The following is a 25,260-nucleotide window of genomic DNA, read 5'->3' on the forward strand; positions in this document are numbered from 1 at the left end:
AATTTCTGTCAGGTCTTGCGCCATCTATGAGAAAGAATCAACTCTTAAGATTTAACTGTTGAGAAATCTAGACTAGAGACATGGGAGGGACAAGGAAGACTTTTCTTGTCTCTGTTTTTACCAGCAGTGGGTGTCACCAGGTGTCTCTGGCTCGTTGACATTTGTCACTAGTCAAACTAATAAAGTTTGTTATCATACATGTGGTCGAAGGAATTCGCAAACATTAGATTATTCACATTAATTGAGTTCAAGTTTAAGATATTGGTGTGAAAGCCGGCAAAATGAATGAAGAACGCCTTCATATTGTAAGTCATTTTTCCAGCAAATACTGCATGCGCTAGTAATACTAGGGCTTAACTGAGTGTTGGCCGAGGCCCCTCTTTGAAAAGGGGGGCTTGAATTAATTAACCATTGTCTTATGTTTGCTCGCTAAGGATTGGGGCAACGAGAAGCTCTTTAGGACTCAGAAGCAAGTGGAGAAGAACTGCTACGACCTGGAAGCATGGTCTATTCTGCTCAGAGAAGCCCAAAGCAAGCACATATCGGAGGTTCGCTCACTTTATGAGCATTTAATCACGATTTTCCCGAGTGCTTCGAGGTATTGGAGAATATATATTGAACACGAGGTAAGTTTACTGTTTTTCATTTCAGGAAATGCTTGCTGCTCGCAGTACAGCCTTTTAACCTTTCTAATGTAACTTTTATAGGCTTGTTTATCAAAATCCCTATTTAAGGGTTTATATTAGTCTATTATCTTAGTGCATAATTTAAGTCTAATCGCTTTTAATATATCTGTGCTCTGTGGAATAAATGTCCAATGGTCGAATACTCGTGCACCTCATTGCAATCTAAAGTACAGAATTTCAATGCAAAGAAAACAAATTTGCTACATATCAACGATTTATTACTATTTCTTGATTTCTTTTACAGATCAAAGCCAGGAATTTTGAGCGAGTAGAAAAGGTAAATTTTAATATAAAAGTACAATTATTTTCAGATAATTTTGATTACTTAAAGGCAATAAAAACCATATTCACCGATCTGATTTTGTATTATTACAATATTTTCAATGTGTTCAGAAACTGGGAGGCATTATTTTAGTACCACTTCCGACTTAGCAGTATATTTCACTCAGATAGTTAAATTGTAATGAAATTCGTGGTATTAGAACGATTCTTTCTGGTTTATTACCCCATAGGTTTGGCTTTTTTACTGAAATTATCCAAATTTGTTAATGAAACATAAGGTATTTCACAGTTTTTTCCCTCCTGGTCCCTAAATTTCTTCCCCAAAAACCAACCGAAAATATAAAGAATATGAAAAACGTATTAGTTTAGTTTTACTTTGCGCCAGAAAACTTATGTTTGATTAACCAATGGCAAGACAGTTTTTCAAAGAAATTATGTAATCTAGTCTAAAAATTATGCGCTCTTTTGATAGCTTTTTCAAAGATGCCTAATGAAGATTTTGAATATTGAACTGTGGAAACTATACCTGACCTATGTAAAGGAAACCAAGTCGTCGTTACCCACATATAAGTAAGTATACAAACACGTCTTGGAAATTATAATGTGCGATAATTATTTATAATTATTGACTTTACAACAAATATTTTTGAATGGAAAAAATGCCTATTTAATTGATTAATTAAAACCTGCACTACTATGTTAATTAATTTCAGAGAAAAAATGGCTCAAGCCTACGACTTTGCTCTGGACAAAATTGGAATGGACATCCATTCTTATGGCATCTGGAATGATTATGTGAATTTTTTGAAAAGCGTTGATGCCGTGGGATCATATGCGGAAAATCAGAAAATTGGTGCGGTTCGAAAAGTATATCAAAGAGGGATTATCAATCCGATGATTGGCATGGAAACCTTTTGGAAGGACTATATTTCTTTCGAGCAAGTATGTCTGAGCAAACGTTGCATTCAACTGAAGAATTCTATTGAATATCGCTCATTATTATCCATCATTTCAGAACATAAACGCCATAATTGCGGAGAAAATGAGCATAGAGAGAAGCAGAGATTACATGAATTCCCGAAGAGTGGCCAAAGAGCTGGAAGTACAAATCCGTGGCATTAACAGGAATGCCCCAAGTGTACCTCCAAACGGTACTCCTGAGGAGCGAAAACAAGTAAGTTACTCATGAAGCATATGAACATTTTCTATTGCGGATCATTCTCGCGTAGGTTGAACTGTGGCAAAAGTACATCGAGTGGGAAAAAAGTAACCCATTACGCACCGAAGACACGGCCTTGCATACGAAAAGGGTGATTTTTGCTTTGGAACAATGCCTACTGTGTCTGGGTCATCATCCTGATATTTGGTATCAAGCAGCCCAGTTTCTTGAGCTGAGCAGCAAAATTCTAACGGAAAAAGGCGTATGTTTGCCACAATCTAACAACAGTAAACCAGAAATGTAGAAAAAAAATCCTTTTTAGGACGTAAACGCTTCTAAACTGTTCAGCGAAGAAGCTGCTAATGTTTTTGAAAGAGCCACAAGTTCACTTCTGAGTCGAAATATGCTTTTGTACTTCGCGTATGCGGACTATGAAGAAGGACGGTTGAAGTATGACAAAGTTCATCAAATATACTGCAAGTACTTAGATATTCAAGATATTGACCCGACCCTGGTAAGTTCTAAATATTATTAAGTTTTTGGGTGCTAAGTATTTTCTTCCAGGCGTACATTCAATACATGAAGTTCGCCAGGCGGGCTGAAGGAATCAAATCAGCCAGATCAGTATTCAAACGAGCGAGAGAAGATAATCGGGCATTGTACCATATTTTCGTTTGCGCTGCAATCATGGAATATTATTGTTCGAAAGATAAAAACATAGCGTTCAGGTAACAAGATTTTCCCTCTCAACGAAATAAACCAGACATACAATCACCTGTTCTTTTGCAGGATTTTCGAATTGGGGCTGAAGAAATTCGGAGATATCCCCGAGTATGTCACCTGCTACATTGATTACCTATCGCATTTGAATGAAGACAACAATACCAGAGTACTATTTGAACGCGTTTTATCGTCAGGGAGCCTAGAAAACGAAAAATCTGTGTAAATACTCAACGAAATCGCTTATTGTATTTTCTTGATGGATCTTTTGCGCTTTAGGGACATTTGGAATAAATTCCTAGAGTTCGAGTGCAATATCGGGGACCTCCAATCAATAGTCAAAGTCGAACGCCGACGGGCTGAAGTGCTTTCAAAAATCAAAGAATTCGAAGGTAAAGAAACGGCACAATTGGTGGATAGGTATAGATTTTTGGACCTGTTTCCCTGCACGCCCCAGGAATTGAAAAGTATTGGGTATGTTTACATCTACCGCGCAAGAGGCAAATTTTGAAGTTCGTTTAATTTTTCCAGCTACACTGATGTTATCAACATCACAGGCGCTGCAGGAAAGAGTCACTTTCTGCAGTCAATAATAAACCAACAGTCAGAAATGCCATTACCTCGACCTGACTACTCTCAAATGATTCCCTACAAACCAAAATCAAACCCTTTGCCAGGCGAACATCCTATTCCTGGTAAAACAACGCTAGATATCAAATAATCAAAGAAGTGTGTTTTTACACAAATATTTTCAGGTGGTTCCTTCCCCATGCCACCGTCGGCTGCTCACCTGTGCACTTTGCTGCCTCCGCCCCACTGTTTCCGGGGTCCATTTGTTCACATCGACATCATGATGGATATATTTACTCGACTACATTTACCCGATCAAGGTATGGAAATGGCTCTGATTTAAATTCCTTTTTTTAAAAGCGATGTTTTAGTTCCAGCACCTACAGAACACGGCGATGTGCGCCTATTTGACATTGCAAAATCGGTACATTGGATAGTCGAGGAGAACGGCGGGCTTGGAGTGAAACGGAGGAAAAAGTTGGGACTTTCGATGGATGGCTCAGACGATGAAGACATGCATTTGCCTCCAATGAATGACATTTACAGGCAGAGGCAACAGAAGAAAGTTAGAATTTAGTATAGTTCCTTGTATTATTGTCTAAAATCGCGCTTCCTTAGACGCGGAAATACATTTTTGATATAATTACTTCAATTTTGACTTTGATTCAACAACTGTAAGAATTAACATTAAAAGCTGCCTCACCAACCTCTAGCGGATTTCCGTTCAAAATACCGCTTAACAGCTTCTTCAAATAGATCTCCTACTGTACGTTTCTTCCAAATATTTTGTTTTGGTTTTGCAGGTTTCTCATCTTTGACTATAGCAGGTTCATCTTTTTTAATGTTTTCATTTGGTTGATCTGTGCCCTCATTTTTAGCCAATGCCGCATTGTCGCTTAAAACATTCCCTTTGGCTGGCAATTGCAACTTTTCGCCTTCACATTCGATATTTGCGTCTGTTCCTTTTTTAAGCCCTTTTGTTTTCGAGTTGGCTTCTTCGTCCTCACTATCTGAAGAGTCCACGCTGAAATCCGAGTCTGCATCAAGATTGGAAGGCAAATGTTCCTTCTTCACTTCAACGATTTCCTGCTCTTTGTCGGATTTTTCATTGTCACTGTCCGAAGCTTTTCTTGTGCGGTATTTGCGCTTCTTTGCCGTTGATTTGTTTGTATGGCTGCCATTGTCTGTTTCACTATCTATAATCAAATGTATGCAGTTATGTGGGATAAAATGTTGTTGAGTTTACTCACCTGATTTTCTCTTGATTGCAGTTCTTTCCTGGTCACTTTTTTCGTTGTCGCTTAATGGCTCCTTTTTAACGGTAGTCAATTCTTCCTCTTTGTCTTCATAATTCAACTTCTGATCATACAAATGGCGATAGAACCCATCTAAATTACCCTGCTTAGTTACATCGCCAATGGACTCCAAATATTCCTCGCGCTTTTCTTGCTCTTCCAACACTTGGAGCTCCTCCAATTTTTTCTTATAAGACAACGTTATAAAGGATTCTTTGTCATTAAACTGCTCGCCTGATAAAATAACATCCAGCAGTTTTATGTTGGTTTAAAATAGAATAATTTAATGCTCACCTTCTTCTTCTCGTTCCTTTTGCACTTGGCGTTCAATCCGTCTTTCATTTTCCCGCTTTCTCCTATCGGCAGCCGCTAATAGTTTGCTTATATATTTAGGCTTCTTTTCTATATCTTTCCTTGCCAGTTTCGATTCTTTCTTTTTCTTCTCCATCTGATCATAGACTTCGTCATATTGATATACCGTTGGATCATCTTCAAGAGCCTGATAAAAGCAAATAGATTAATGATTAGTAAAATTCAATATGTGTACAGGCAGGTTTAATTGTGTTAATTAAAATTTGTCCTTACTTTCTGTTGATTGATTATATCCTGCTTTTTCGTTTTACTGACGCCAGTGGGTTTGAGGACTTTTGGCGAGTCAGAGTCCGAGTCTTCGTTAAAGATAGATGGGCGAGTTACTGCCAGTCCAGCCTTTTTATTGGGAATTATGAGGCCATATCTGGAAAAATTGGAAAACATTGGTTGTAATAGCTATAAGACAAAATCAACGTAGCTATTCTAGCGATATCTACAAATATAAGGTGCCGCTATAAAGGCTGATAAGGCGCATGCTGAATGTATGTGTTAAACTTTAAATTCACGACTTAGCTAGCAAGCGTTGGGCATTTATTGTGCAAAACAAGATAAATAATGTTAAGAACATATAAGATATACTCTATGGACACCGGAACGATAAAAGGAACTCATGGTATAAATCTATATTTTTGTGAAACTATTTAGTGACTCATTTTTCTAGTGTACTTACTGTTTTGCCATTTTTCCGTATAATAAATTAATGGGTAAATTCGCTCAAAGCTATGCAGAAAAGCTTCTAAAGCTCTGGTGAAAAGCGCTATTGTTTATGTGGTATGTTGACAAAATATATGGTGCAGAAATTAGAAGTTAGGTTAGAGATTGGATTCTGACATCTATGTCATCTTTCTAGCTTCCTGACCTTGGTGGGTTTGCCGCTGGATGTCCCAACTTGTTGCTCATTAATTGGTAAATTAATCTGTTCTATTATTCCTTAACAATAATTGAAAAAACTCGCTTGTATTATAATGGAATATGCTATAAGGAACAACCGCTCTTAATACTTACCGACTTTCAATGGAACTTTGCCCACATATTCATAATTGAGTTCTGAGCGTGCCAACTAGAAGCGTACGGGTTTTAGGTTTGACTATATTATGAAAGGAATCGTAAGAAAGCACTAACAGACCCTTTCTTCCTACCTGGTTTAAAAAAGTATCTTCAATTAAGTTTTCAAAGTGAAATTTCAAAATGTATCTGCCATCGCCTGACGGTTGACATTCAGTAATTCGCCCTTTGGCATCTAGTGGTTTGCCTGCAAACCTTCTGAAACAGGATACTGTACGCTTTTATTTTTATTTGAATCGTTCATTAATTTGAAGAAAGGTTTATGAAATAAAAACATGTTTTGCTTCTCCTGTTTATGTGGTATTGTTGGCAACGATTTAAAAGTATTTAAAAAATTGTTTTTGCGGTTTATCTAAGTTACAGTTAAGAATATTTCTAGTTTACACGCAAAATGCGAAAATTCTAAATTAATGCGGGTCTCAAGAACCACTTTAATGTCTATGGCTCGTATCTAGCTCTAGCTCTAGTTGGAATAATTATGTCGAATTTCAAAGATGCAACCAAGGCGGAAATTTCTGAGAAACGCCTCCCTGTAAGCTTAAGCCTATTGCGATGTAAGACCTGATTATTCTCTTGATTGATCTCTAATTACCTATACTTTGCAAGAATTTGTCTAATTTAAACCTCCGCCTTATTCCGAAATATCGATCTAATAAGCACGCCCTATTTCACCTATACACTCGCTTTAAGCTAAATTGAGCAACATTTGTCAAGCAATTTAGTACCATTTTAGAAAATCCCCCGAATTACTACGAGAAATGCAAATTAATGGTGTTGTAAAACAATTTTTCGGAACAAAAGAGATCAATTAATTATCGAAAATAATGAACTGATCAGAAGAAATAAGCTGCTTTGCAACTAACAAAACGGGTAATTCTATTTAATGCCAACGAAAACAGCAAAATAAGACCTCTGAAAAATAAATTATTCCATCCATAATTACGTTTTCATCGTACTGATGGAGCGATGAAACACAATTAGATTCGAAACTTGTTCTAAACTCCCTCAAAATTTTAATTAAAGATTTCGCCAATTTTCCTCTCCGGGAAGTTCACCTTTGTGTTTTATGCGCGCTGCGATAGAGTTCTCAACAAAAACGATACTCGACTTTATTGCAAATTTGCATTTTTGATCATTTCGTCTTTGTTTAAGATTTTCGCTTATGAACTTTACTGAACTTGGTGCTTTTAGTTAAATTAGAAACGATTAATGATTTAATTTGATTGGTCAAATTTAACTCAAATAAAACTCTTAAGGCATTCAAATGCTGTTTGTGAAGATTGTTTTACCATACGGGGATCTGGTTAAGTAATAACTACGCGCGGCTGGAATGCACGAACCCAATTTACTTCACGTTGAGTGTTGAGCTCTTCGCATCCCGACTTGTTTGTTTCGGCATTACCAGCATGGGAAAAATTGAGGAAAAATAGAACTGGATCGAATAAAATCGTCGCATCTTTCAGACTGAAAATGCATGTACTTAAACATAGTTATGGACTGGAAGTTATGTCCGCACATAAAGTTTTTTAAGCACGGCAATCTTTTTGAACCAAACCCCCCCAAATAGCGATAATCTCCAGCGATGGGCAACTAACCAAAAATTATTACGAAAGTTTCTGTTTCGAATGAATGAAGTTAATTAAAAGCAATTAGGTAAAAGCATGCAGATTAATCTGAGCTTCAGTTATTGAGTCGTTCCGGCGCTTTGACGATTCCCTCTATGAATATGTATTAATTAGGTAAACCCCTTTTTAATTGCAATTTAATGGTCACGATGTGCGTTAATTGCATTGTTTAGTGGTATCAGTTTGAAATGGAAAGTTTGCGTAAATATTATTTAACTCTTAGGTAACATGCAAATGTTCGGTGCATGGTTTCTGACTACGAGGAAAATCTGCTTGAATCCCGGCTGTTAATGATGTTCATGTTTTATGATAGAGATGTTGCGTCTGTCGTTAATTTTTGCAGAATGTAAAGTTTCATTCGAATACTCCAAGCAGTTTCGGCAATATTAGTAACTTTTGATTTTTGAATGAAAACTTTCGCACCCCGTAAACCTGAAATACCCGACTATTGAAATACCCTGTATGCACGAATAGATAAAAGTTGTCGATTTAGATCAAGGGCTGCAGGAACGTCCGGCAGGATTTCCAGAACTGACCCCTGTAGAATTTTTCTTAGGATATGAAACTCCACTTAATGGTAGCAAAGTCAAATATCTCAACAATTTAGAGGAATTTTCTTTAAATGTTGATCAATGATTGTGAAGAATTTCAGGACAGGCTTTACTATTACCTAGTAAATAGCAGAAAGCGTTTTCAACAAAGAAAATAAATAAAAAACGTCAAATCAGTAGATTTTCGTCTAATAATGACACATTTTGCCTTTTTTTTACACTTTATTTTTTTAAAAATAATTGCAAACGGACTAGCAGAATAATCTACCGACTCACACTATAGCGGGATTATTATTTAATATGGACCACAGAATCCAGCTTTGCGCGCTCGTTTTCACACCCGCGCAACACTCCGCTTTCCCCTTGTCTTGCCAACACCGAGTATTGATTAAGGTGGAGAGTTCGCTGCATTCAGTCCAGCGCCAATGGCGTTATTGAGTCGAATATTAGTATCGGTTGTTGCTCAACAATGAAACGAATCAATTGGTTCTCAGAAATGCAATGACTGAAAATCGTTTAACAGCCCTTTCTGATCGATCTACTGAAAAAATATTTATCTTCGGAATAGACAATTTTAATGACAAAAGTATTAGAAAATTTGCGACAGTAGACGAATGTTCAAGGAGTTTCTGTATAAAATTTGTTAATCAAAAGTAAAACTTAATGGCTGGTGAAACAATTGTTGTGGAATAATATGAAGTTACTCGCTTGGTATTTTCGACAGTAATTTGATTTTTAGGAAATTCAAAGGGCTTTAAAAATATGTTCAGCTTTACAAAAGTTTTGACAGTCGAAAGACAAATCTTCCAAGTAAGTCCTTTACGTGATAAGAACAGAAAAAAATACGTGGAAGAAACCGTGTCAAAATGACGTGATTTTGAGCAAAAAATATAGACAAAAATATTAATTGTGCGTTATAATATTAAGCCAATTAAGTAAATATTAACGTGTTAGAATTCGCAAATTTATCAAACGATTTTAGTTTATTCTGAAGCAAACTTAAATATACGAAAGGAAAAAAGTCTATTAATTTCTTTATTCTAAGATTTAAAGTTTGCTACTTTCTGAAATAGTTATATTTTTGTTAAATGCATAATATCTGCTATAAATTTGTATTTATTCCTATATATTTTTACAGTTAGTTTTCTTTTTGCTTGACGCCCCGATTTCAAAAGCAGGATGATGATTAAATAAAATAATAAAACTATAAACAAAAAAAAAAAAAATTAGTATAATAAAATAAAATCGTTGTGAATGGATAGTGTCCGCGTCCAATCGTACATTATTGATAATGGACCGATAAAACCAGATAAGATGTTTAATAATTTTTTAAAGTAAGGAGCAAGTAAAATATAGTACAAATTAACTATCTAAAATGGACAAATTTGCACTATCTTTCAATATTTAGAATTGCAGAAGAAAACTTTTTTATTTCTTGACTTGTATGTGCAACTCTAATGTTTGAGTTTAAACATTTATAGCGAAAACCTGCGTTAATATCATTAACAGTAAAACTTCTAACTAGAGTTCTCGTTGTTTCTTTGTTGATTTAATTGGGCCCGCTGGACTTGATTTTCCAGTTTTGCACCTGAACAAGCCCTTCGGCCAATATGTAAATATATTTTAAATAAACACAAATCCACCATTTTTCGTAGATAAATAAATAAATCGTCGTTTCTAGACGAAGCGCATCGAAAGTATACGAATGTTCTTCGCACCGTCGAAAACGGGCGCGCACTTTAAATCAGTCGTTGGCTGAACGCTGGCAACAAGACAAGATAATCAGGTAAAATTTCTCGCGGTTCACCTGTTTTCGTATCGGAAACGCGTTTCGTGATTAGGAAAAGTTCGCAAACAAGTTGGAAAAAGTGTTTTCAAGGATCAAATTTGTGAATTTGTGAGTGATTTTGTGTTGCCCGAGGACGAAACACGCACAGGATGGAGTTGATGGAGGTGAAAAGCATAATGCTGCTGCTGGTAACGGCGATGGGATTCTTTACTCAAGGTGGGTAAGTTTTGTGGTCAGTGAACGGTCAACGGCGACGTAAAACGGCCTTTTTTGTCTTCCTATTTTGGACCGGTTATGGAGCGGAGTTTTTCAAATTCGATATTATTATTATCATCATCAAATCCTGGAGCGCATATTTTTATCGCGCATCAGCCGCGCTCATTTGAATTTTATTTAAAATATTAACAAAGTGCCAACTGGAACTTTGCTCAAAATTCAAAAGTCTAGGCATAGAATTTTCTTGTTGATACTTGAATATTAAGAGCGCGATGGAATTTGCGCTTCTACTCTTATTGATATTTTAAGTACCGATTTACATTTGTAGATACTGGTTTGTAAACACTTTTTTTAGGTTTCTTTTGTCATGTCCTTGCAGGATTTTCCCCTAGAAATTCTAAAATTAGATTTTATTTGGTATGTGACTTTACGTACTAAATCGACGATAAGATACTCGAGTAAACTCGGCAGATAATATGGCAGGCAGTCTTTGATAACATTGTTGATAGGTATTATCAGAAAAATAATCTTACAATGAAATTTAACAAATCAAAATTGGGAAGTGATGATCGACATGTCAATATTGGAAAATGGTCTGCTTTCACTAATAGTTCACCCATAGAGATAACCAAGATGACTGTTTGATCAACGCGCTAGTGGAAGATTTTAGTCAAAAATCAACTACCAATCCATCAAATTTTTTGTAATTGTTGAATTGTGCAATTTTCATATTAACAATTTTTTCCTCCAGACTTTATTTTATTGTCGACTTTCCATCACTGCATGAATTAATGCATTTTTGAATCTGAAATAAATAGGAAGCTCTTGAGCAGATTAAGTAGATCCTTAAGGGCTCCACTAGTACCTAGTAAATTGTCGGAAACTAATAACAGTTTGCATAGTTTAAACCTTTTTTTATTCCAATTGTTTTAAGTATTGAGATTTCATCTCAAACTTTTCGCTTTCTTACTTTCCATACTTTTACGCTAAGTTGTCTAAAACTTCATTTTTAACTTGAACTTAAAACTGAAGGTCAGTAGAATAATAATTAGGCGCTTAACAACCAATTTTGCGTAATTTAATAATGATTGTTTCCTTAAGGGATTTACTTTAAGTATTACAAGTGTTATTTTTTAGAAGCACAGATTTCGTTGCCTCAGGGAAATTTATTGTTCTTACTTTCGTTCTATTACTACTATTTTCATTAATTTTTAAATTACTTTTGTCATTTAATAACGAAAAATGTGAAAGTAGATGTTCTTATGTGTTCACAGTTCATTCACATTCGATGTTTTCCCTTCTTGAATTTGTCAATTAATATTATTTATTTATTGCGCTTGTTGTTGCAATTTTTTCTGTCTATAGCGAATACACGGTGAAGCTAAACCTCATAAAAATTTTACTTAAATTGCATCAGATGCTAATTTTTACCTCTTGGGCAAATTTTAGTCAAATAATGGACTTTTCACGCATCGCAAGCTCCCGAATAAAAAATCTTCTAATCCAGAGCAAATGGCAACTGGAAATTTTTATCGTCTATAGAAGGCATGTGAGTCTAAAACTCCTACAAATTTTAATTAAATCGCGCAAGTATCGGCATGAAATTTGTACAATCTAAACCAGACGACTCTCAAACTCCATTTAAATCGCACACGATGCTGATTTTTGCGCTTTTCGTAAAAGTTGGCCTAAAAATTACATAATCTATATCTTCATAGCATAATGCGAATTAAATTCTCTATTAATAATCATTGCTGTCAGCTAAAACTGGCAATAAGAATTCCAAAAGCAGTTTAAAAGCTGCAAGAGCCAATTAATTTGCAAATGTAGTGCAAAGCAGCAAAAAATAAATAAAATATAATTTATTATTCCCTTATATTATTGCATTTTTTCGTTTTGTGTGTAAAGTCTTAAATCTACTAGAACTAATTTTGACGAGAATTTTAGTCGAACATTTATAAATATTTTATTTGCTTCCTTACTTTCCCATAAAATTTTGTTGGATTGTTGTTTTTTGTACCAATAGAATATAATTTTGCGTAATTGAATAATGATTGTGTACTTAGAGCTTAGAGCACTTACTTTACTGACTACAAACTTTATTACACTTGCTATCTTTCCAAACATTTTTTAAATTGTTTTCGCCTTAAATAACTGAAGAAACATCTAATCAACTACTGATTATCATGTGAAAACTAGGTGTGCAAAGACGTAAACTCGATGTTTTTCCTTCTGGAATCTTGTCTTATTTTTTATATATTTATTGCTTTTTAATATACCAACTGAAATTATTATGGATCCTGAACTTCCAGTCGGGCAACGAGCGTTGGTTACAGTAAAAATGCCATAAAATTCGACCTAATATATTCTGTACACATTTTAAGTAACTGTTTGAATTTTCAACGTTTAAATACGGTTTTACATACTTGCTGCCATTGCGGGCCTTTTAGCGTTATTCCTCGAAAACTGGCCATCAAAATTAAAAAAACTGGTTGTACCTAAAAGGACAATGCAACTTTGTATGAAACGGCTTATCATTCGATACGCCTTTCCATTTAACATTTCAGAGTTGAAAGTCATTTCGAGTTAGAAAGAGCTTGAAGCCAAGACGAGAATAAACCAAAAAAGTGTGTTACTTCCTTCCAATACCTAGATTTATTTTATCAAACTTTCTAAAAATCTAGACGAAAAGCTTCGTATTTTACTTCCAACGTTAGTTTTTTGGCTGCAGTTTTTTTGCAGCTTGCATGGAATGAATGTTGCACGCTCCATAGCTTATTTTGCAATATTTCCCCTTGAAGAGAATTAAACGACGTTAAATAATAGCATGTATGCATATAAATTGTCTTTTTGCAAACTCCTCAATGATTTACCGAACACATTTGCTTCCCACGATAAGAGAATAGCAACGGGTTTAATGGAAATGTCTTTCGCCATGCAAATTGAATGGACAATGTCAGCGTTTTCTATGATTAAATTCAGGATTTTACATGTGCGACTACCAGCCACTGAAGCGGAAAAGCGGGAGTTTCAGCTTCAGCTTCGTTAAATCTTTATTAGGCTGAGATCTTAACGGAAAATATACTTTTTCTAACAGTTCCTCACCTGCGTAGCTGAAGGAATTTGGTGTTCCATTATCAACCAACAAACTGATGTATATTTCAGTTTCCTAAAGGCATTTGGATTATCTTCCTTCATAGCGAGGGAGACAACTGATAATTGCATTACAAACTCCGCAAATTCGGGGATGATTTACAATGGTAGAGATAAAACCGTCATTTACGCGCATTTATCAACTGAAATGAGTCGGTTTTATTTCAACTTTGAGATGAGCATAATGCCGATCTATCCAGAGCGACGATTTGAAATGTTATCTTTGTGTTGACCGAAATTTCACATACGGGAATCGATTGTGGATGTATAGAAAAGCTATTCGATTGAATTCGGAATTGAAGGGGGGTCGTACTTGAATGATGTGGTGTGGAGCTTGAATACTTAATGTAATGTAAAGCTGGTTAAAAATTAAAAAAATCTGGCATTTAACAATTTTTCCTTTAAAAATTTGTGAAATATACCTACGATTTGTATATTCAGCTCTGAAAGTTGATCCTCTCTTTAGATTGACTGTGAGGCACAAAATCCGCGGAAAATCTCTCAGTTTGGTGGATTATGAATTGTGTAGAATTTTTTTTATCAACTTAAGGTATTGAGTTTTTTAATTGCTTTCATTTTTTATTGCTTTATTCTTCTCAGGAATACGTTAGTAAGATATTTTAATTGCAATTAATTGCACAATTGCACAATTGCAATTAAATTCTCGCTTCACAACTGTTTATTTGAAAGTGTACATTTTTCGTTCATTTCCCTGAACTTGGTTATTCGATCATCGACTATTAGGAATTTATATACTAAGGAAATACATATCAACACCTTTATCATATAAATAAGTATGCGGTAATATAAATAGGTATGTCAATAAGTAATATATTCTTCTGGTTCCGACGTTAATGCCGATGAATAATCCTTGGTTGATTAGCAGCAGCAATAATTAATTAATGTTTGTCACGTTATTCATCATCACCATCTCATAAGGAAAGTTCTAGTAAAATTTGTCACTGAAATGAACAAACATTCGTCTTTTTAAATTTGTGTTAATTCCAACGAACATTCGTTACAGTATGAATTATTCTCCTCTAATCATGAGACAACCACAATTTAATCAGTATCAAATGATGGGAACCGTGAGTCACCGGCAGCTAAGCGAAATCGCACTTTTACCACATTTGTGTGGGATTTAGTAATTAACCTAGTAAATATGACTGTTTTGTAGCTGATTAGATAATTTTTATCTCGAGGCTTGCATAAGGAAACCCGGATATTAAATTCTCTTACATTTTCGATAAATATTTCCAGGTAAATCCATTTATTCTAGTTTGGTTTTTGTTTCCATTGAAAACTGTGCTGAGCCAATTGTGCAAAAGGTTCAGAGCAACCAAGTTTTTCTTTGGAAATGGCTGTAGATTCTTGTATTTTTCCTTCAGAAAAATTATTTACCGAAACTTACAAATTTCTTAAGCATAAATCCAGCCAACATTTCTGCGTCACTCATCAGTTCGGTTTAACTTCCAGGCATTACTTCTGATTAATTACTGCATCAAAAGCAACCGACAAAATGTGATTCAATCTTGATCTAAATTAAACAGATATCATTAATTAAGTTTTCATTTATTTTGAGAGTCATCCTTGTGTGTTTCTTTAGTTGCAGCTCGCATTTTGGTCTTATTAATGCATCTGGTGGAACACTTTCGGACGGCTGCTGCTTTTCAAAACAAACATAGTCAAATTTCCGTTTAGAATTATTCTCTTTATAGTTGATTAAGAGTTTAAAAGCATTTTTTTGGGAATGGTTTCGTGACTTTTGTGCTAATGAAACGTTCTCACCTCAAAGCACTTATTATTACCAGAATACATTGTCTGGATCGCCATTATAATTCTCCCTCCTATGTTGCCCTGTTTTCCTGCATTTCGAATGTGGATTTGATTTCCCGTGGGATTTCCATTGTAAATCAATCTGTTCATGAAATATACATCCTCTATACTGAAGGAATACATAGACGTGAAATTTAATACTAAGTACACGTTCCTAGATTGTTATTAAAGCTTAAAATGCGGTAAAATGTTTGATTTAATTCTTTGTTGGTTTAGCGATGCTCACGAAAGTCCGTCGGTTTTGTGCGGTTTTAGAGTGGTTTTTGATCTTCGAACCACGGTATTTGCTTTATTGTGAGCTTAACCACTCTGCATGTGCATATTGGGGAGCTTTTAAAGTCGGAAGTGTCTATTGAGGTCAAAAAACACGCTTGTGAAATTTTTATTTTTGATCGAAAATTTCGGGATGAGGGTCGATTTAAAAAAAAATCTAATGTCTCAAACCGCCTCGAATTTTGCACCACTTTCATCGAAAAGAAGTGAGGGATGCAACGAGGTCGTTGAAAATCACACTAGAGGCTTCAGATTCGAAATAATCGACATTTTTGGACAATCACGACCTTTAACTGGCGAAATGTTCCTTATTGTAGGCTCAAACACTTTATATATGCATTTTGGTGAGCTTTTCATGCCGGAAACCACCCATTGAGCTCAAAAAACACACATGTAAAATTTTGATTTTTGATCGAAAATTTCAAAGGGGTGAGGGTCGATTTTTTCAAGAAATATCAAATATCTCAAAACGCCGCGACTTTTGCACTATTTTCATCAAAATGAAGCGAGGAATGCAACGAGCTCGTTAAAGATCACACTAGAGGCTTCAGAGTCGAAATAATCGACATTTTTGGTTCATTTTTAGCGGTTTTTGAGCAATCGTGATCTTTAACTGACGATATCTTCCTTATTGTAGGGTCAAACCCTTTATATATACCTTTTGGGGAGCTTTTTATGCCGGAAACCTCCCATTGAGCTCAAAAAACACACATGTAAAACTTTTATTTTTGATCGAACATTTCAAAGGGGTGTGGGTCAATTTTTTCAAAAAATATCAAATATCTCAAAACGCCTCGAATGTTGCATCATTTTCATCGAAATGAAGTGAGGGATACAACGAGCTCGTTGAAAATCACAGGAGAGGCTTCAGATTCGAAATAATCGACATTTTTGGTCCATTTTTTCCGGTTTTTGAGCATCACCATCTTTAACCGACGATATCTTCCTTATTGTAGGCTCAAACCCTTTATATATCCTTTTGGGAGCTTTTTATTTCGGAATGCATCCATTGAGTCAAAAAACACATATGTAAAATTTTGACCCATAATTTTTTAAGCAGTGGAGATGGATTTTGTCAAAAAAATCGATTTTTTTGGAAAAAAACTCTTTCAAAATGCCTCAAGACATTTGATCTGAAAAACGAGGAAAGCAATGAGTTCATTAAAAAACACACTAGAAGCTTCCATTTCAAAATAATCCACATTTTTGGCCCATTTTAAGTGGATTTTGAGCGCTAAAGATTTTCAACCACCTATATTTTCCTTATTATAGACACAAAGATTTCATACATGCATCCTTAGACAACAGTAAGACATTTCAATTAATATGTTCAATTATAAAACAAACGGCAATAAAAAATATAAATAAATTCAAGACAGCATCGCTAAATCAATTTTGAGTAAAAAATGTGATTTCTAAACTTCTGAGACTTTCAACATCATCATCAACAAGATCATCTTTCAGCATGGCTTCAATTTAAAGATCCAAGAGATCAAAGCATCGTTGCCGGGCCACAACTGGCTTATTTTATACCTTTTGATTGAACAATCCAAAACAATAGTTTAATGGAGGAAGTAATTTTGCGTTGCAAAACAAACATGGTTTAATAGCTGAGCTGAGTCATTTAACCGCTTTCTGTGCATGTATTCCATTAAAAGTCCAATAAACACAGAATATCTACTTGCTGGTATCTGATGACACATAGGGTTTTAAGTGCATTATTATACATTTACCGCTTAATGTCGTTGCTATTTGAAATATGGGCAAAAGTGGTTTTCTTAATTGGCTTTGAAAAACAACTAGACATTTAAAAACCTACCAATCAAACTGATAAGGAAATTGACAAATGCATCTCTAGTGCAGTCCTGATTATTTTTACAAGGAAAATAGTTTTTATAATATCGAAAAACCACACATTTGCGGCAGTTAATTGCCCTTGAAGGAGTTATAATAATAACTGGCTGTTCCAACACAATGTAGCACTCCACATCCTTGCACCAATTAAACTTGCAATTTGCAACCATTTAATTTGCCCAGCAATAATTATTTTTGCAGTTAATGAGTGCGTAAAATTAGCAAATAGTCAACATTCCAAACTTGCTTATAAGGCAAACCGATAATTTGCCCCACTAAAGTAGGTGACCGTGTAAGTGGCATTTGTCTCATTTACATTAAATTTAGTTTTATGCATATTTTACTGCTGATTTCTAGACGTCCCAAAGATTCAGCTGGCAATTAAACTGTTCACAGATATTTGCTCTAGTTTTGTGCATATTACACGTACTAGGCGGCGTGTATATTTTCCAAGTGAAAGTTGGTCACAAATCTCATTGTTCCTAAATAATGCTTTTACTGAAGTTTAAAGTGCGAACACCCAACGGTATTGTGTTTAAGTGATCTCAAGCTTTTTTCTACTTTTCAATATTCACCTACTTAACAGGCGCTATGATACGCAAGAGGAATTATCGGTGGCCAAAATTCCTTTTTAATGGTAGATTGCATGGGTCATACTTCAGAGAACATACTGTATTCTGCTTGTTTTGTTAACTTGGCGCAGGAGAATTTTGCAATCATACCGTGCAAACAGTCGTCACAGTTTCTTGACCCAAGCGAATTTTTCCCAGGTAACCTCAAGCCCATACAGTGGGCTGAATTTACCAAAGGAGATCGGAAGAACTCCGTTTCAGGCAAATTTTTGATATTGATAAGATCAGGCATTTCGCTTCAAACTGAAATCAACCTTTAAATTTAAGCAAATCAGTTCGAAGTTTCTTTAGTTTGCACAAGTGTATGACCCAGTTTTGATCGATGTGAAAATCTGAATTGATGCAACGATTCAATCCCTCTTTCATAAACATTTAAAAATAAAATGAAAACCTAATTTATATTAATGGGTTTGCAGTCAATTGTCCATTTATTTTGCATGCTTAATCCAATGCGGAAGTTCGTGCAGGGTACCGGCGATATGGCGTTGTAAAACATTCAAGAGAAACGTAGTTATTAATTTTTTTCGCGCACAGCGAACCGTTTGTTCTATTTCGCATTATCTTGTGCTTGGATTCTACTCATCCAGCCATTGAATTTATTGATTCTCTAGATAACCACTGGCTTTTTGATTCGCTAGTACTGGAAATATTCAGCGCATTTTGGCTGCTAAAGTAACCCGAAACCCTAATCAGTCAGTTAGCAGCAAATTTAAAAATCCGCTTAAATTCAGCCGTTTTTTCTTTGTCACAGTTTACATCGCCCGACAAGTGATGTCATCAATTTTTCACATAAGCTCGGGCCATTCAATTTTGCTTTCACACTTGCCGGGTTGTTTTAACTCTACCCCCTGATGAAATATGCATACATATTGTCGCAATATGCAAAAAACAGTTCGCCAGACCGGCTCCCGATTTAGGCGTTATGTAAATTTTTTATACCCTTTACTTATTATACTGTTTGAGGGAAAATTTATCTTTCCGTGTGTGTGGTATGAAGAGGGTCATATTGACGGAATGGGCGAATATCACTATATTACCACCCCATTTTATGATGTACTTGGATAAATTTCAATTTAATTTATTCGGCGGCAAAATGCTTCAAGTTTTCTTAATTTTCAGCCGGACGGATGTTTAAAATGAGGTTTAAACTGCGCTTTATCGCTGGAAATCGCCAATGTTTTTCCAAGTGATGCCTGGTGCAGAACTGAACTAGAAAATGTGTTGAAATTTTGTTTCGTTTTTTGTTCCCAAAAATGTTCCAGGGGATTGAGTTTCACTCGGTAAACCTGATATTTAATTTTTATTCAGTGGTGCAGAAATGAGGATGATGGCTCAATATATTTCTGAGATATGAGCAAAAAGGTGGAGCAAATTTTGTAGCTTTTTGAGAAAAATGTCAAATCATTGCGAATCAGACATTTTTCGATGGATGCATGTTCGAATTCCTAGCGTTTATGGGGGATTCTAATTCTAAAGCAGTGAAACTTCAAAAAAATATCTATTAAACAGTTTTGTTCAAATTGTGGAAAAAATGTATGGTTGTTAGCAGAATGCGCTTTTTGTGTGAAAACTTTCACTATTCCCAAGCAAAAAATTCACTTAATAGATGGGGCTTTTAATTCTCTATTTAGTGGCTGGAAAATGAAAGTTGTAAAATCGTTGCACCATGTTTGAGCCGAAAGCATAATTTTGCAAAAAAGCGCGTAAATCGAAAATTAACTTGAAATTTCGCTTTTTTTCGTGAAAACTACCACGATCTCCTACTTCAAGTTTCACTTCTTTATTGGGTTTTTAATTCCTCTATCCAGTGATAGGAACAGAAGCGCTTTAGTTCAAAATGTTGTTTCAAAACTGCTAAAAACATATTTTTTTTAAATCACCTTGTATGTATAACAGCCAAGAAAAATAGACGAAATTTGAGTTATTTTACGGAATAGTGAATTTCAAATAGTGAAACAAACACTTTGTTGAGAACACAACACTTGAGAAGCTGCAAAGTRGAAAATTGTTGATAAAATGTGTAATTCTTAACAAAAACAAACAGGATAAAACTAACGATATTCGCCAATAAAAAATTGAAACTAGTCAGCAGAACGAGCAAGTGGCATATAGAGAAGCAGACAGGTGGAAAAGATCCTATGATATTTGTCTGTCGCATGCTTATACTTCAGTAACATCAGTAAATGCTTTAGTAATGTTAATATCGCGAACATCCTTGCTGGATTTTTCATCCGTTTTATTGCAAACAGACCGGCAGTAAATTTGTATTACGTTGTAATGGGAATTTTCATTTGTCTGCCAAGAGACTACTTTATTCAGCACTGAGTGAACATAGAAATATTGAAATTTACCTTCGGCACTGCGAGATACAACGGCTTACACAGAAAACACTTACAAGAATCCTCTTAACAAGTTCACATAGAAACATTTTGCTAATTGCAGTTAATTTTCGAGTTGGTCGAACGCTTAATTCAAATTTGTCTCTATGAAACCGAAACGTACGTAATAAAACAAAACAAGCATCTTGTAATGGTAAAACTTTTAATTGTTTATGGCTCTACCTATAGAACTGCGTTGCACCGAATTGTGTATGCAACTTTCTTTAACGATAGTTTGTAGTAATATAAACCGCCAAGCGCAACTTTAACTTTCCACCCATTAATAACTTTAAGTGTTTCGCGTGTTTCTCAAGTTGCTCGTAATTGTTCGGAGCTTTTTAATTTTTTTTGCTCAAACCTGCCAAGCCATGCAATGCTGCTTATATCGAATTACTGGTAAGAATTTTCTGTTTTTTTAATTCATTTAATAAATTACTTCAAAATTGAAATTCAAGGTCTATTCGGTAACATCTTCTAGCCATCACATTCACATGAGTAAGTCGTCGTTGTCGAAAATAAGCATCTTAACTTTTGCGCCGAAATAATTTACGACATAAACAAACAGATCAATCCGCAGTGTAAACTGGAACAGTTTTCACATTTGTTTTAGCCGAGCGTTAACATGTGGGCCCCAATGCTAAGCTTTTAATTTCGTTCCTTGTCATCTTCTGAATATTAAATAGACTTCCATACATATACGGGGGAAAGTCAGGAGGTTTATTACAGTAGCACTGTTAGCCTACATTGCGTATATGCAACAGAAATGGGGTTTTGAGTTTGTCACAATATRGAAACTGTTCCAAATCGAGTGGACAGTTTTGGTRAAGAGAAGTTGAAATGAGAAGGATGAAAATGGAACACCAATTTTGAATTTTGYGACTAAAGAAAAAGAGTGTCTTTTAATGCGACGTCTTGTACATGATTTGATAGTGTGAATTGTCCTAGTTTCTTCGCAAAAACTGCAAAAGACKTAACAGTCAGTCGAAAAAAAATCTTKKATTCTTCTTTTATTTCAAMCTATATTTTCCAGTACTGCTGACAGTTTCTAATGTGGCTCATGTRGAATTATCCGAAGCAAATGACCTACAAGGTCTCCCAATTAAAAGCACATTTTCTTGGAAAACGTCCCATCATAACCAGTTCTTCTTTGACTGTCTGGAATAGACTAGAATGAGAACAGTTTTAAGACAAACAGAATGAGGGAATCGGTACGTATGCGATAATCCAGCGCGTTTTCAGCAAATTTGTGTATAAATTGCTAAGTGAAGGATGTTGGCACTCTGTCTCTCCTTCTTTGTTGGAGCAGTTCAGAAGGAAACGAGCTCGTTTTCGAAATTTATTCGTTATGCTGTGTATCGTTGTGTGCTGTTTGCAGAAGAATATATTAACTCTGCGAGAGCATTGGGGCTTGAAATTTCACTACGTAGCGGAAAATAATAAATTTCAGTTATAGGGCATACATTTATATTGCTCAAGCTTCCCAGGACCGAGCTGCATGATTATAAATTATGAATCCACTGCTCCAACTGCTTGCAATTAAATAAACCATTCGATTTAACCACTTCAAACTGCCCCTTTGAGATCCATATGGCTTTACATATTCACTCTTTATTTCATCATTCATCCCTTTTCCTCGAACAATAGATACTCTCAAACACAATAATATATTGTTATGGCCGTCATCGTGTCTGTCGATTTTGGTCTATCGAAGTCTTTGAAAAAATAACGCGATAAAGTCTTCTCTTCCGGCCCTTATGACAAGATTCAATAAAGAGGTTTGGTTCGTTTGAGATCAGCGGGGCGGACGACCGCCGAAAGTGAAAAAAGAGTGATGCTTTTTTAGGACCATTTGGCCTTATACAGGGACGAACACAGCAGGAAAAATCAATCTTTACTGATAGGCAGATTTGTTACAAAGCCAAACAGTCGTTTTTCTGTGCTGAATTTGCACCGATTCATAAATCTCTCTCTAAAGTTGTAATACCTAGATTTACATCCTCTGATTAACCGAGATGTTGGATACATCGGCTTATTTTCGTTCGAAAAACATCAACAGAGTAAAGCGATTTGATGAAATTTCTAGGCATCTTTACGTGGATTTCCAAGGCTCATCTTCCCCAGGAGCTCACATAACACTTCCACCATATAGGTGATATATAAAAGTTTCTATGTCACCCTAAAAACGCCATTTCATATGTTTCTATCCTTTCAAGGAGTTTTTATAACCCCCTATGTAGCCCAGTCCTGTGTTAGGTCCCCTCGGCTCTTCGAAAATCTCGAATATATTAAATTGGTTGGAAAATATGAGCGGTGTACACAATGTAGCAGTGGGGGCGCGCTGATAGAAAAATCACGGGATGAAAATTTCGCCAAAGAGTTTTTCCTAACGCAAATTGAAAGGGCTGCGCAAATGTGGAAACACGCCAAGGGAAATCGTGCGAAAATATTAAATTGTTAAATTTTATGTGGGAAATCTGCCTGCATTGTGGGGGCAATAAAACCAATATCATCAGGAAACGAAATGCCGTTATCTCGAATCCCCATGGAGAAGTTTTGGTTTATGGGAGCATCTATCAGGCTCCTTTGAAAGGCCCTAATATGTACAAATTATATTGGAAGGTATTTTGGTTTTTTTCATCCAAATGTAAACCAAATGTTAATGAAGCGTTGAAATATGAGGGCCGCCCATAAAATTTTATGGGGCGAATTCCCTTAATGAAACTCCTGTTGGGTTTAGCGCAGTCGATTCAGTAAGTACGTGACTTTGGAAATAGAGATCTCAAAACAACCCCAAGTAGCGGAGAATATCTAATACAATGTGCTTATTTCAATGAAACAGAAACCACCCGGAATGAATTGAATGTGATGATCACCACAATTATTACACTGAATCGGCTTGGCGAAGTAGAAATTCCTCCAGCTAATACGTATATTTAGCCGAATTCTATAGATCTTGTTTTATTGTTTGGGTGCAATAACAAATCCCATTTCACTGGCAGGCTGGAATTTACTTAAATGTTGTATTTCCAAATTTACCTTCTATTACTATGTGTACCTAAATAATTAATTAAACTTTCAAAATCGATCGATTGCTGGCTAATTAAACGACAACTGCCCGACCGTTGAATGGATTTGTACTTAAATTGCTAATTAATTAATTTTCATCAACTTGCAAGCAGTGAATAATCCAAACCATCCAATACATAAAAAATTCTAGTTAACAATTCACAGAACAACTGTACCTATATTTATTACATATCAGGCATTGTGATTCACTAATAACACAGAAGCAATGAATAAGGTCACCAACCTGAGTGCTCATCCTCGATTCAGTAATGTAAATTCCGTTGGACGCAATTAATATTCCACAAAGTGAGCTGAAACATCACTTTGACAAATATAGACGCACTAACTGTAATAAATATCAAGCTAAATTGAATCTGCATTTAACAAAACAGTTAATTTGTAAAAGTCTTTAGTGTTGGACGACAATTTTTCTTCATGAATCTGTTTACAAGGTGTTTTGAACGAATGTGCGGTGAAAGTTCTTCGATTACTATCTTATTTTTATATCACACTTTTTACTATTAAACCATATCTTTACCCACACCCACATTATTTTTCGCTAGTATCGTCCCTTAACAATACCTGAAAACACCCACTGCTCCATTTTGGCTAATGTGCCCTCCAATCTCCTTGCTTATTGATCACCTATCAGGTTCGCAAACAATGCGTTATTTGTAGCTTTTCTATATTATTGCAGGCAAATGTTAAAAGCTTTCGTTTTGACTGCGGAAAGCCAAGATTGTGTTTAATTGGATCTCCAGATGTTATCAAGGTGGTGTCATCAGCATTCTGTCACTTCCGAAAGTTATTAAGCGTGTTTTCTAAATTCGTATGATTCTGACGCTCTGACGGTATAAACTTAGATGCTTAACGTTCAAGGGCCTTAAATACATTTAGTTTACTTCACTTTCGAAACTTTTTTATTTGTCTGCAATGTTTGTGTTTTTTGCGGTTTTGCATGTGTGTTGTTTCACCTTTTTCCATTTTCACATAATTGAAAAAAAGAAAATCATACATTAATATTTAACTTCTTTTGTTCGTGTTCGCTTTTTCTTGAAATAATTACATTATAAATTAATTAAATATTAAGCACCGTTCACCATTTGGAATGTGGAGTTATGGGAGGTTTCAATTATCGACCTTTATCAGGTTTCGTTAAATCATATATGGTAATAAAATTTTGCAATTAACGTAATCTTTTGAATATATTTTCTGTGTATTGTTTTGCAATGATTATTTGATTAGTTTATTATTAGCAAATTAACCCATAAGAAAATTGTTTAGTATTTTACAATACTAGAAAATACTGCAACTGACAAATATAAAAAAAACTAAACTGTAACAGAACATGAAAAACATTATAATTATAGAGGTATATGATAATAATTATAGACAAAAACAGTATTTCTCGCAAATGAAGATGGCACTGCTTTCACTCGATTGAAGCAGACAAACGGAAAAAACAAGACGAATTTTTCCAATAATAAATGACGAAACTTAATCAAACGACAGAAGAATAATACAAAATACAGGTTGGTACTCATGTGAAAGGGTGGTTTTCTGTGCGCATTTAATTTCGATAGTTTTAACGTTTTTTAAAGCTCAGTTCGTTAAATTTAATAATTATTAACCGTTTCACTAAATGGTGCTTAATTCTTTTTTCTTTGCTGTTTTGAACATTATGGATTTAAGAAGATTTTTTTGAGCCGGTTTATTGTTGTCCGTTTTGTTCTTTTGT

At 35.1% G+C, this 25,260-nt stretch overlaps 3 protein-coding genes across 6 annotated transcripts in view; 2 read left to right on the top strand and 1 right to left on the bottom strand.

Annotated features, from left to right (window-relative positions):
- Positions 1 to 156: 156 nt before the first annotated feature.
- On the top strand, positions 157 to 4,069 carry LOC109544084 (protein suppressor of forked). The gene is made up of 14 exons (XM_019914119.2): positions 157 to 305; positions 435 to 626; positions 931 to 963; positions 1,441 to 1,538; positions 1,682 to 1,910; positions 1,984 to 2,142; positions 2,198 to 2,389; positions 2,450 to 2,641; positions 2,692 to 2,855; positions 2,917 to 3,069; positions 3,127 to 3,321; positions 3,379 to 3,542; positions 3,603 to 3,737; positions 3,789 to 4,069. The coding sequence occupies exons 1-14, from the start codon at positions 282 to 284 to the stop codon at positions 3,992 to 3,994; spliced, it is 2,136 nt and encodes a 711-aa protein (XP_019769678.1). The 5' UTR covers positions 157 to 281; the 3' UTR covers positions 3,995 to 4,069.
- LOC109544085 (nuclear speckle splicing regulatory protein 1) lies at positions 3,990 to 6,108 on the bottom strand. 2 transcript variants are annotated; one of them, XM_019914122.1, is made up of 5 exons: positions 6,090 to 6,108; positions 5,298 to 5,448; positions 5,007 to 5,211; positions 4,668 to 4,946; positions 3,990 to 4,613 (listed from the first exon to the last, which is right to left on the bottom strand). In XM_019914122.1, the coding sequence occupies exons 3-5, from the start codon at positions 5,158 to 5,160 to the stop codon at positions 4,117 to 4,119; spliced, it is 930 nt and encodes a 309-aa protein (XP_019769681.1). In that variant the 5' UTR covers positions 5,161 to 5,211; positions 5,298 to 5,448; positions 6,090 to 6,108; the 3' UTR covers positions 3,990 to 4,116. The 2 variants fall into 2 exon arrangements, with proteins under 2 accessions (XP_019769681.1, XP_019769680.1); XM_019914121.2 differs by lacking the exon at positions 6,090 to 6,108 and adding an exon at positions 5,755 to 5,928.
- Positions 6,109 to 10,061: 3,953 nt separating this feature from the next.
- LOC109544049 (fasciclin-3) overlaps positions 10,062 to 25,260 on the top strand; it is a 145,525-nt gene continuing 130,326 nt past the window's right edge. For all 3 annotated transcript variants that reach the window (XM_019914062.2, XM_019914063.2, XM_019914064.2), the window contains exon 1: positions 10,062 to 10,330. In XM_019914062.2, the coding sequence (XP_019769621.1) occupies positions 10,264 to 10,330 (67 nt within the window). In that variant the 5' untranslated portion in view covers positions 10,062 to 10,263. The remainder of the gene's footprint in view (positions 10,331 to 25,260) is intronic.

The sequence above is a fragment of the Dendroctonus ponderosae genome, unplaced genomic scaffold (genome assembly GCF_020466585.1).
Source record: "Dendroctonus ponderosae isolate FM_Combo_2020 unplaced genomic scaffold, Dpon_F_20191213v2 Dpon_F_20191213_4, whole genome shotgun sequence".
Taxonomy (NCBI): domain Eukaryota; kingdom Metazoa; phylum Arthropoda; class Insecta; order Coleoptera; family Curculionidae; genus Dendroctonus; species Dendroctonus ponderosae.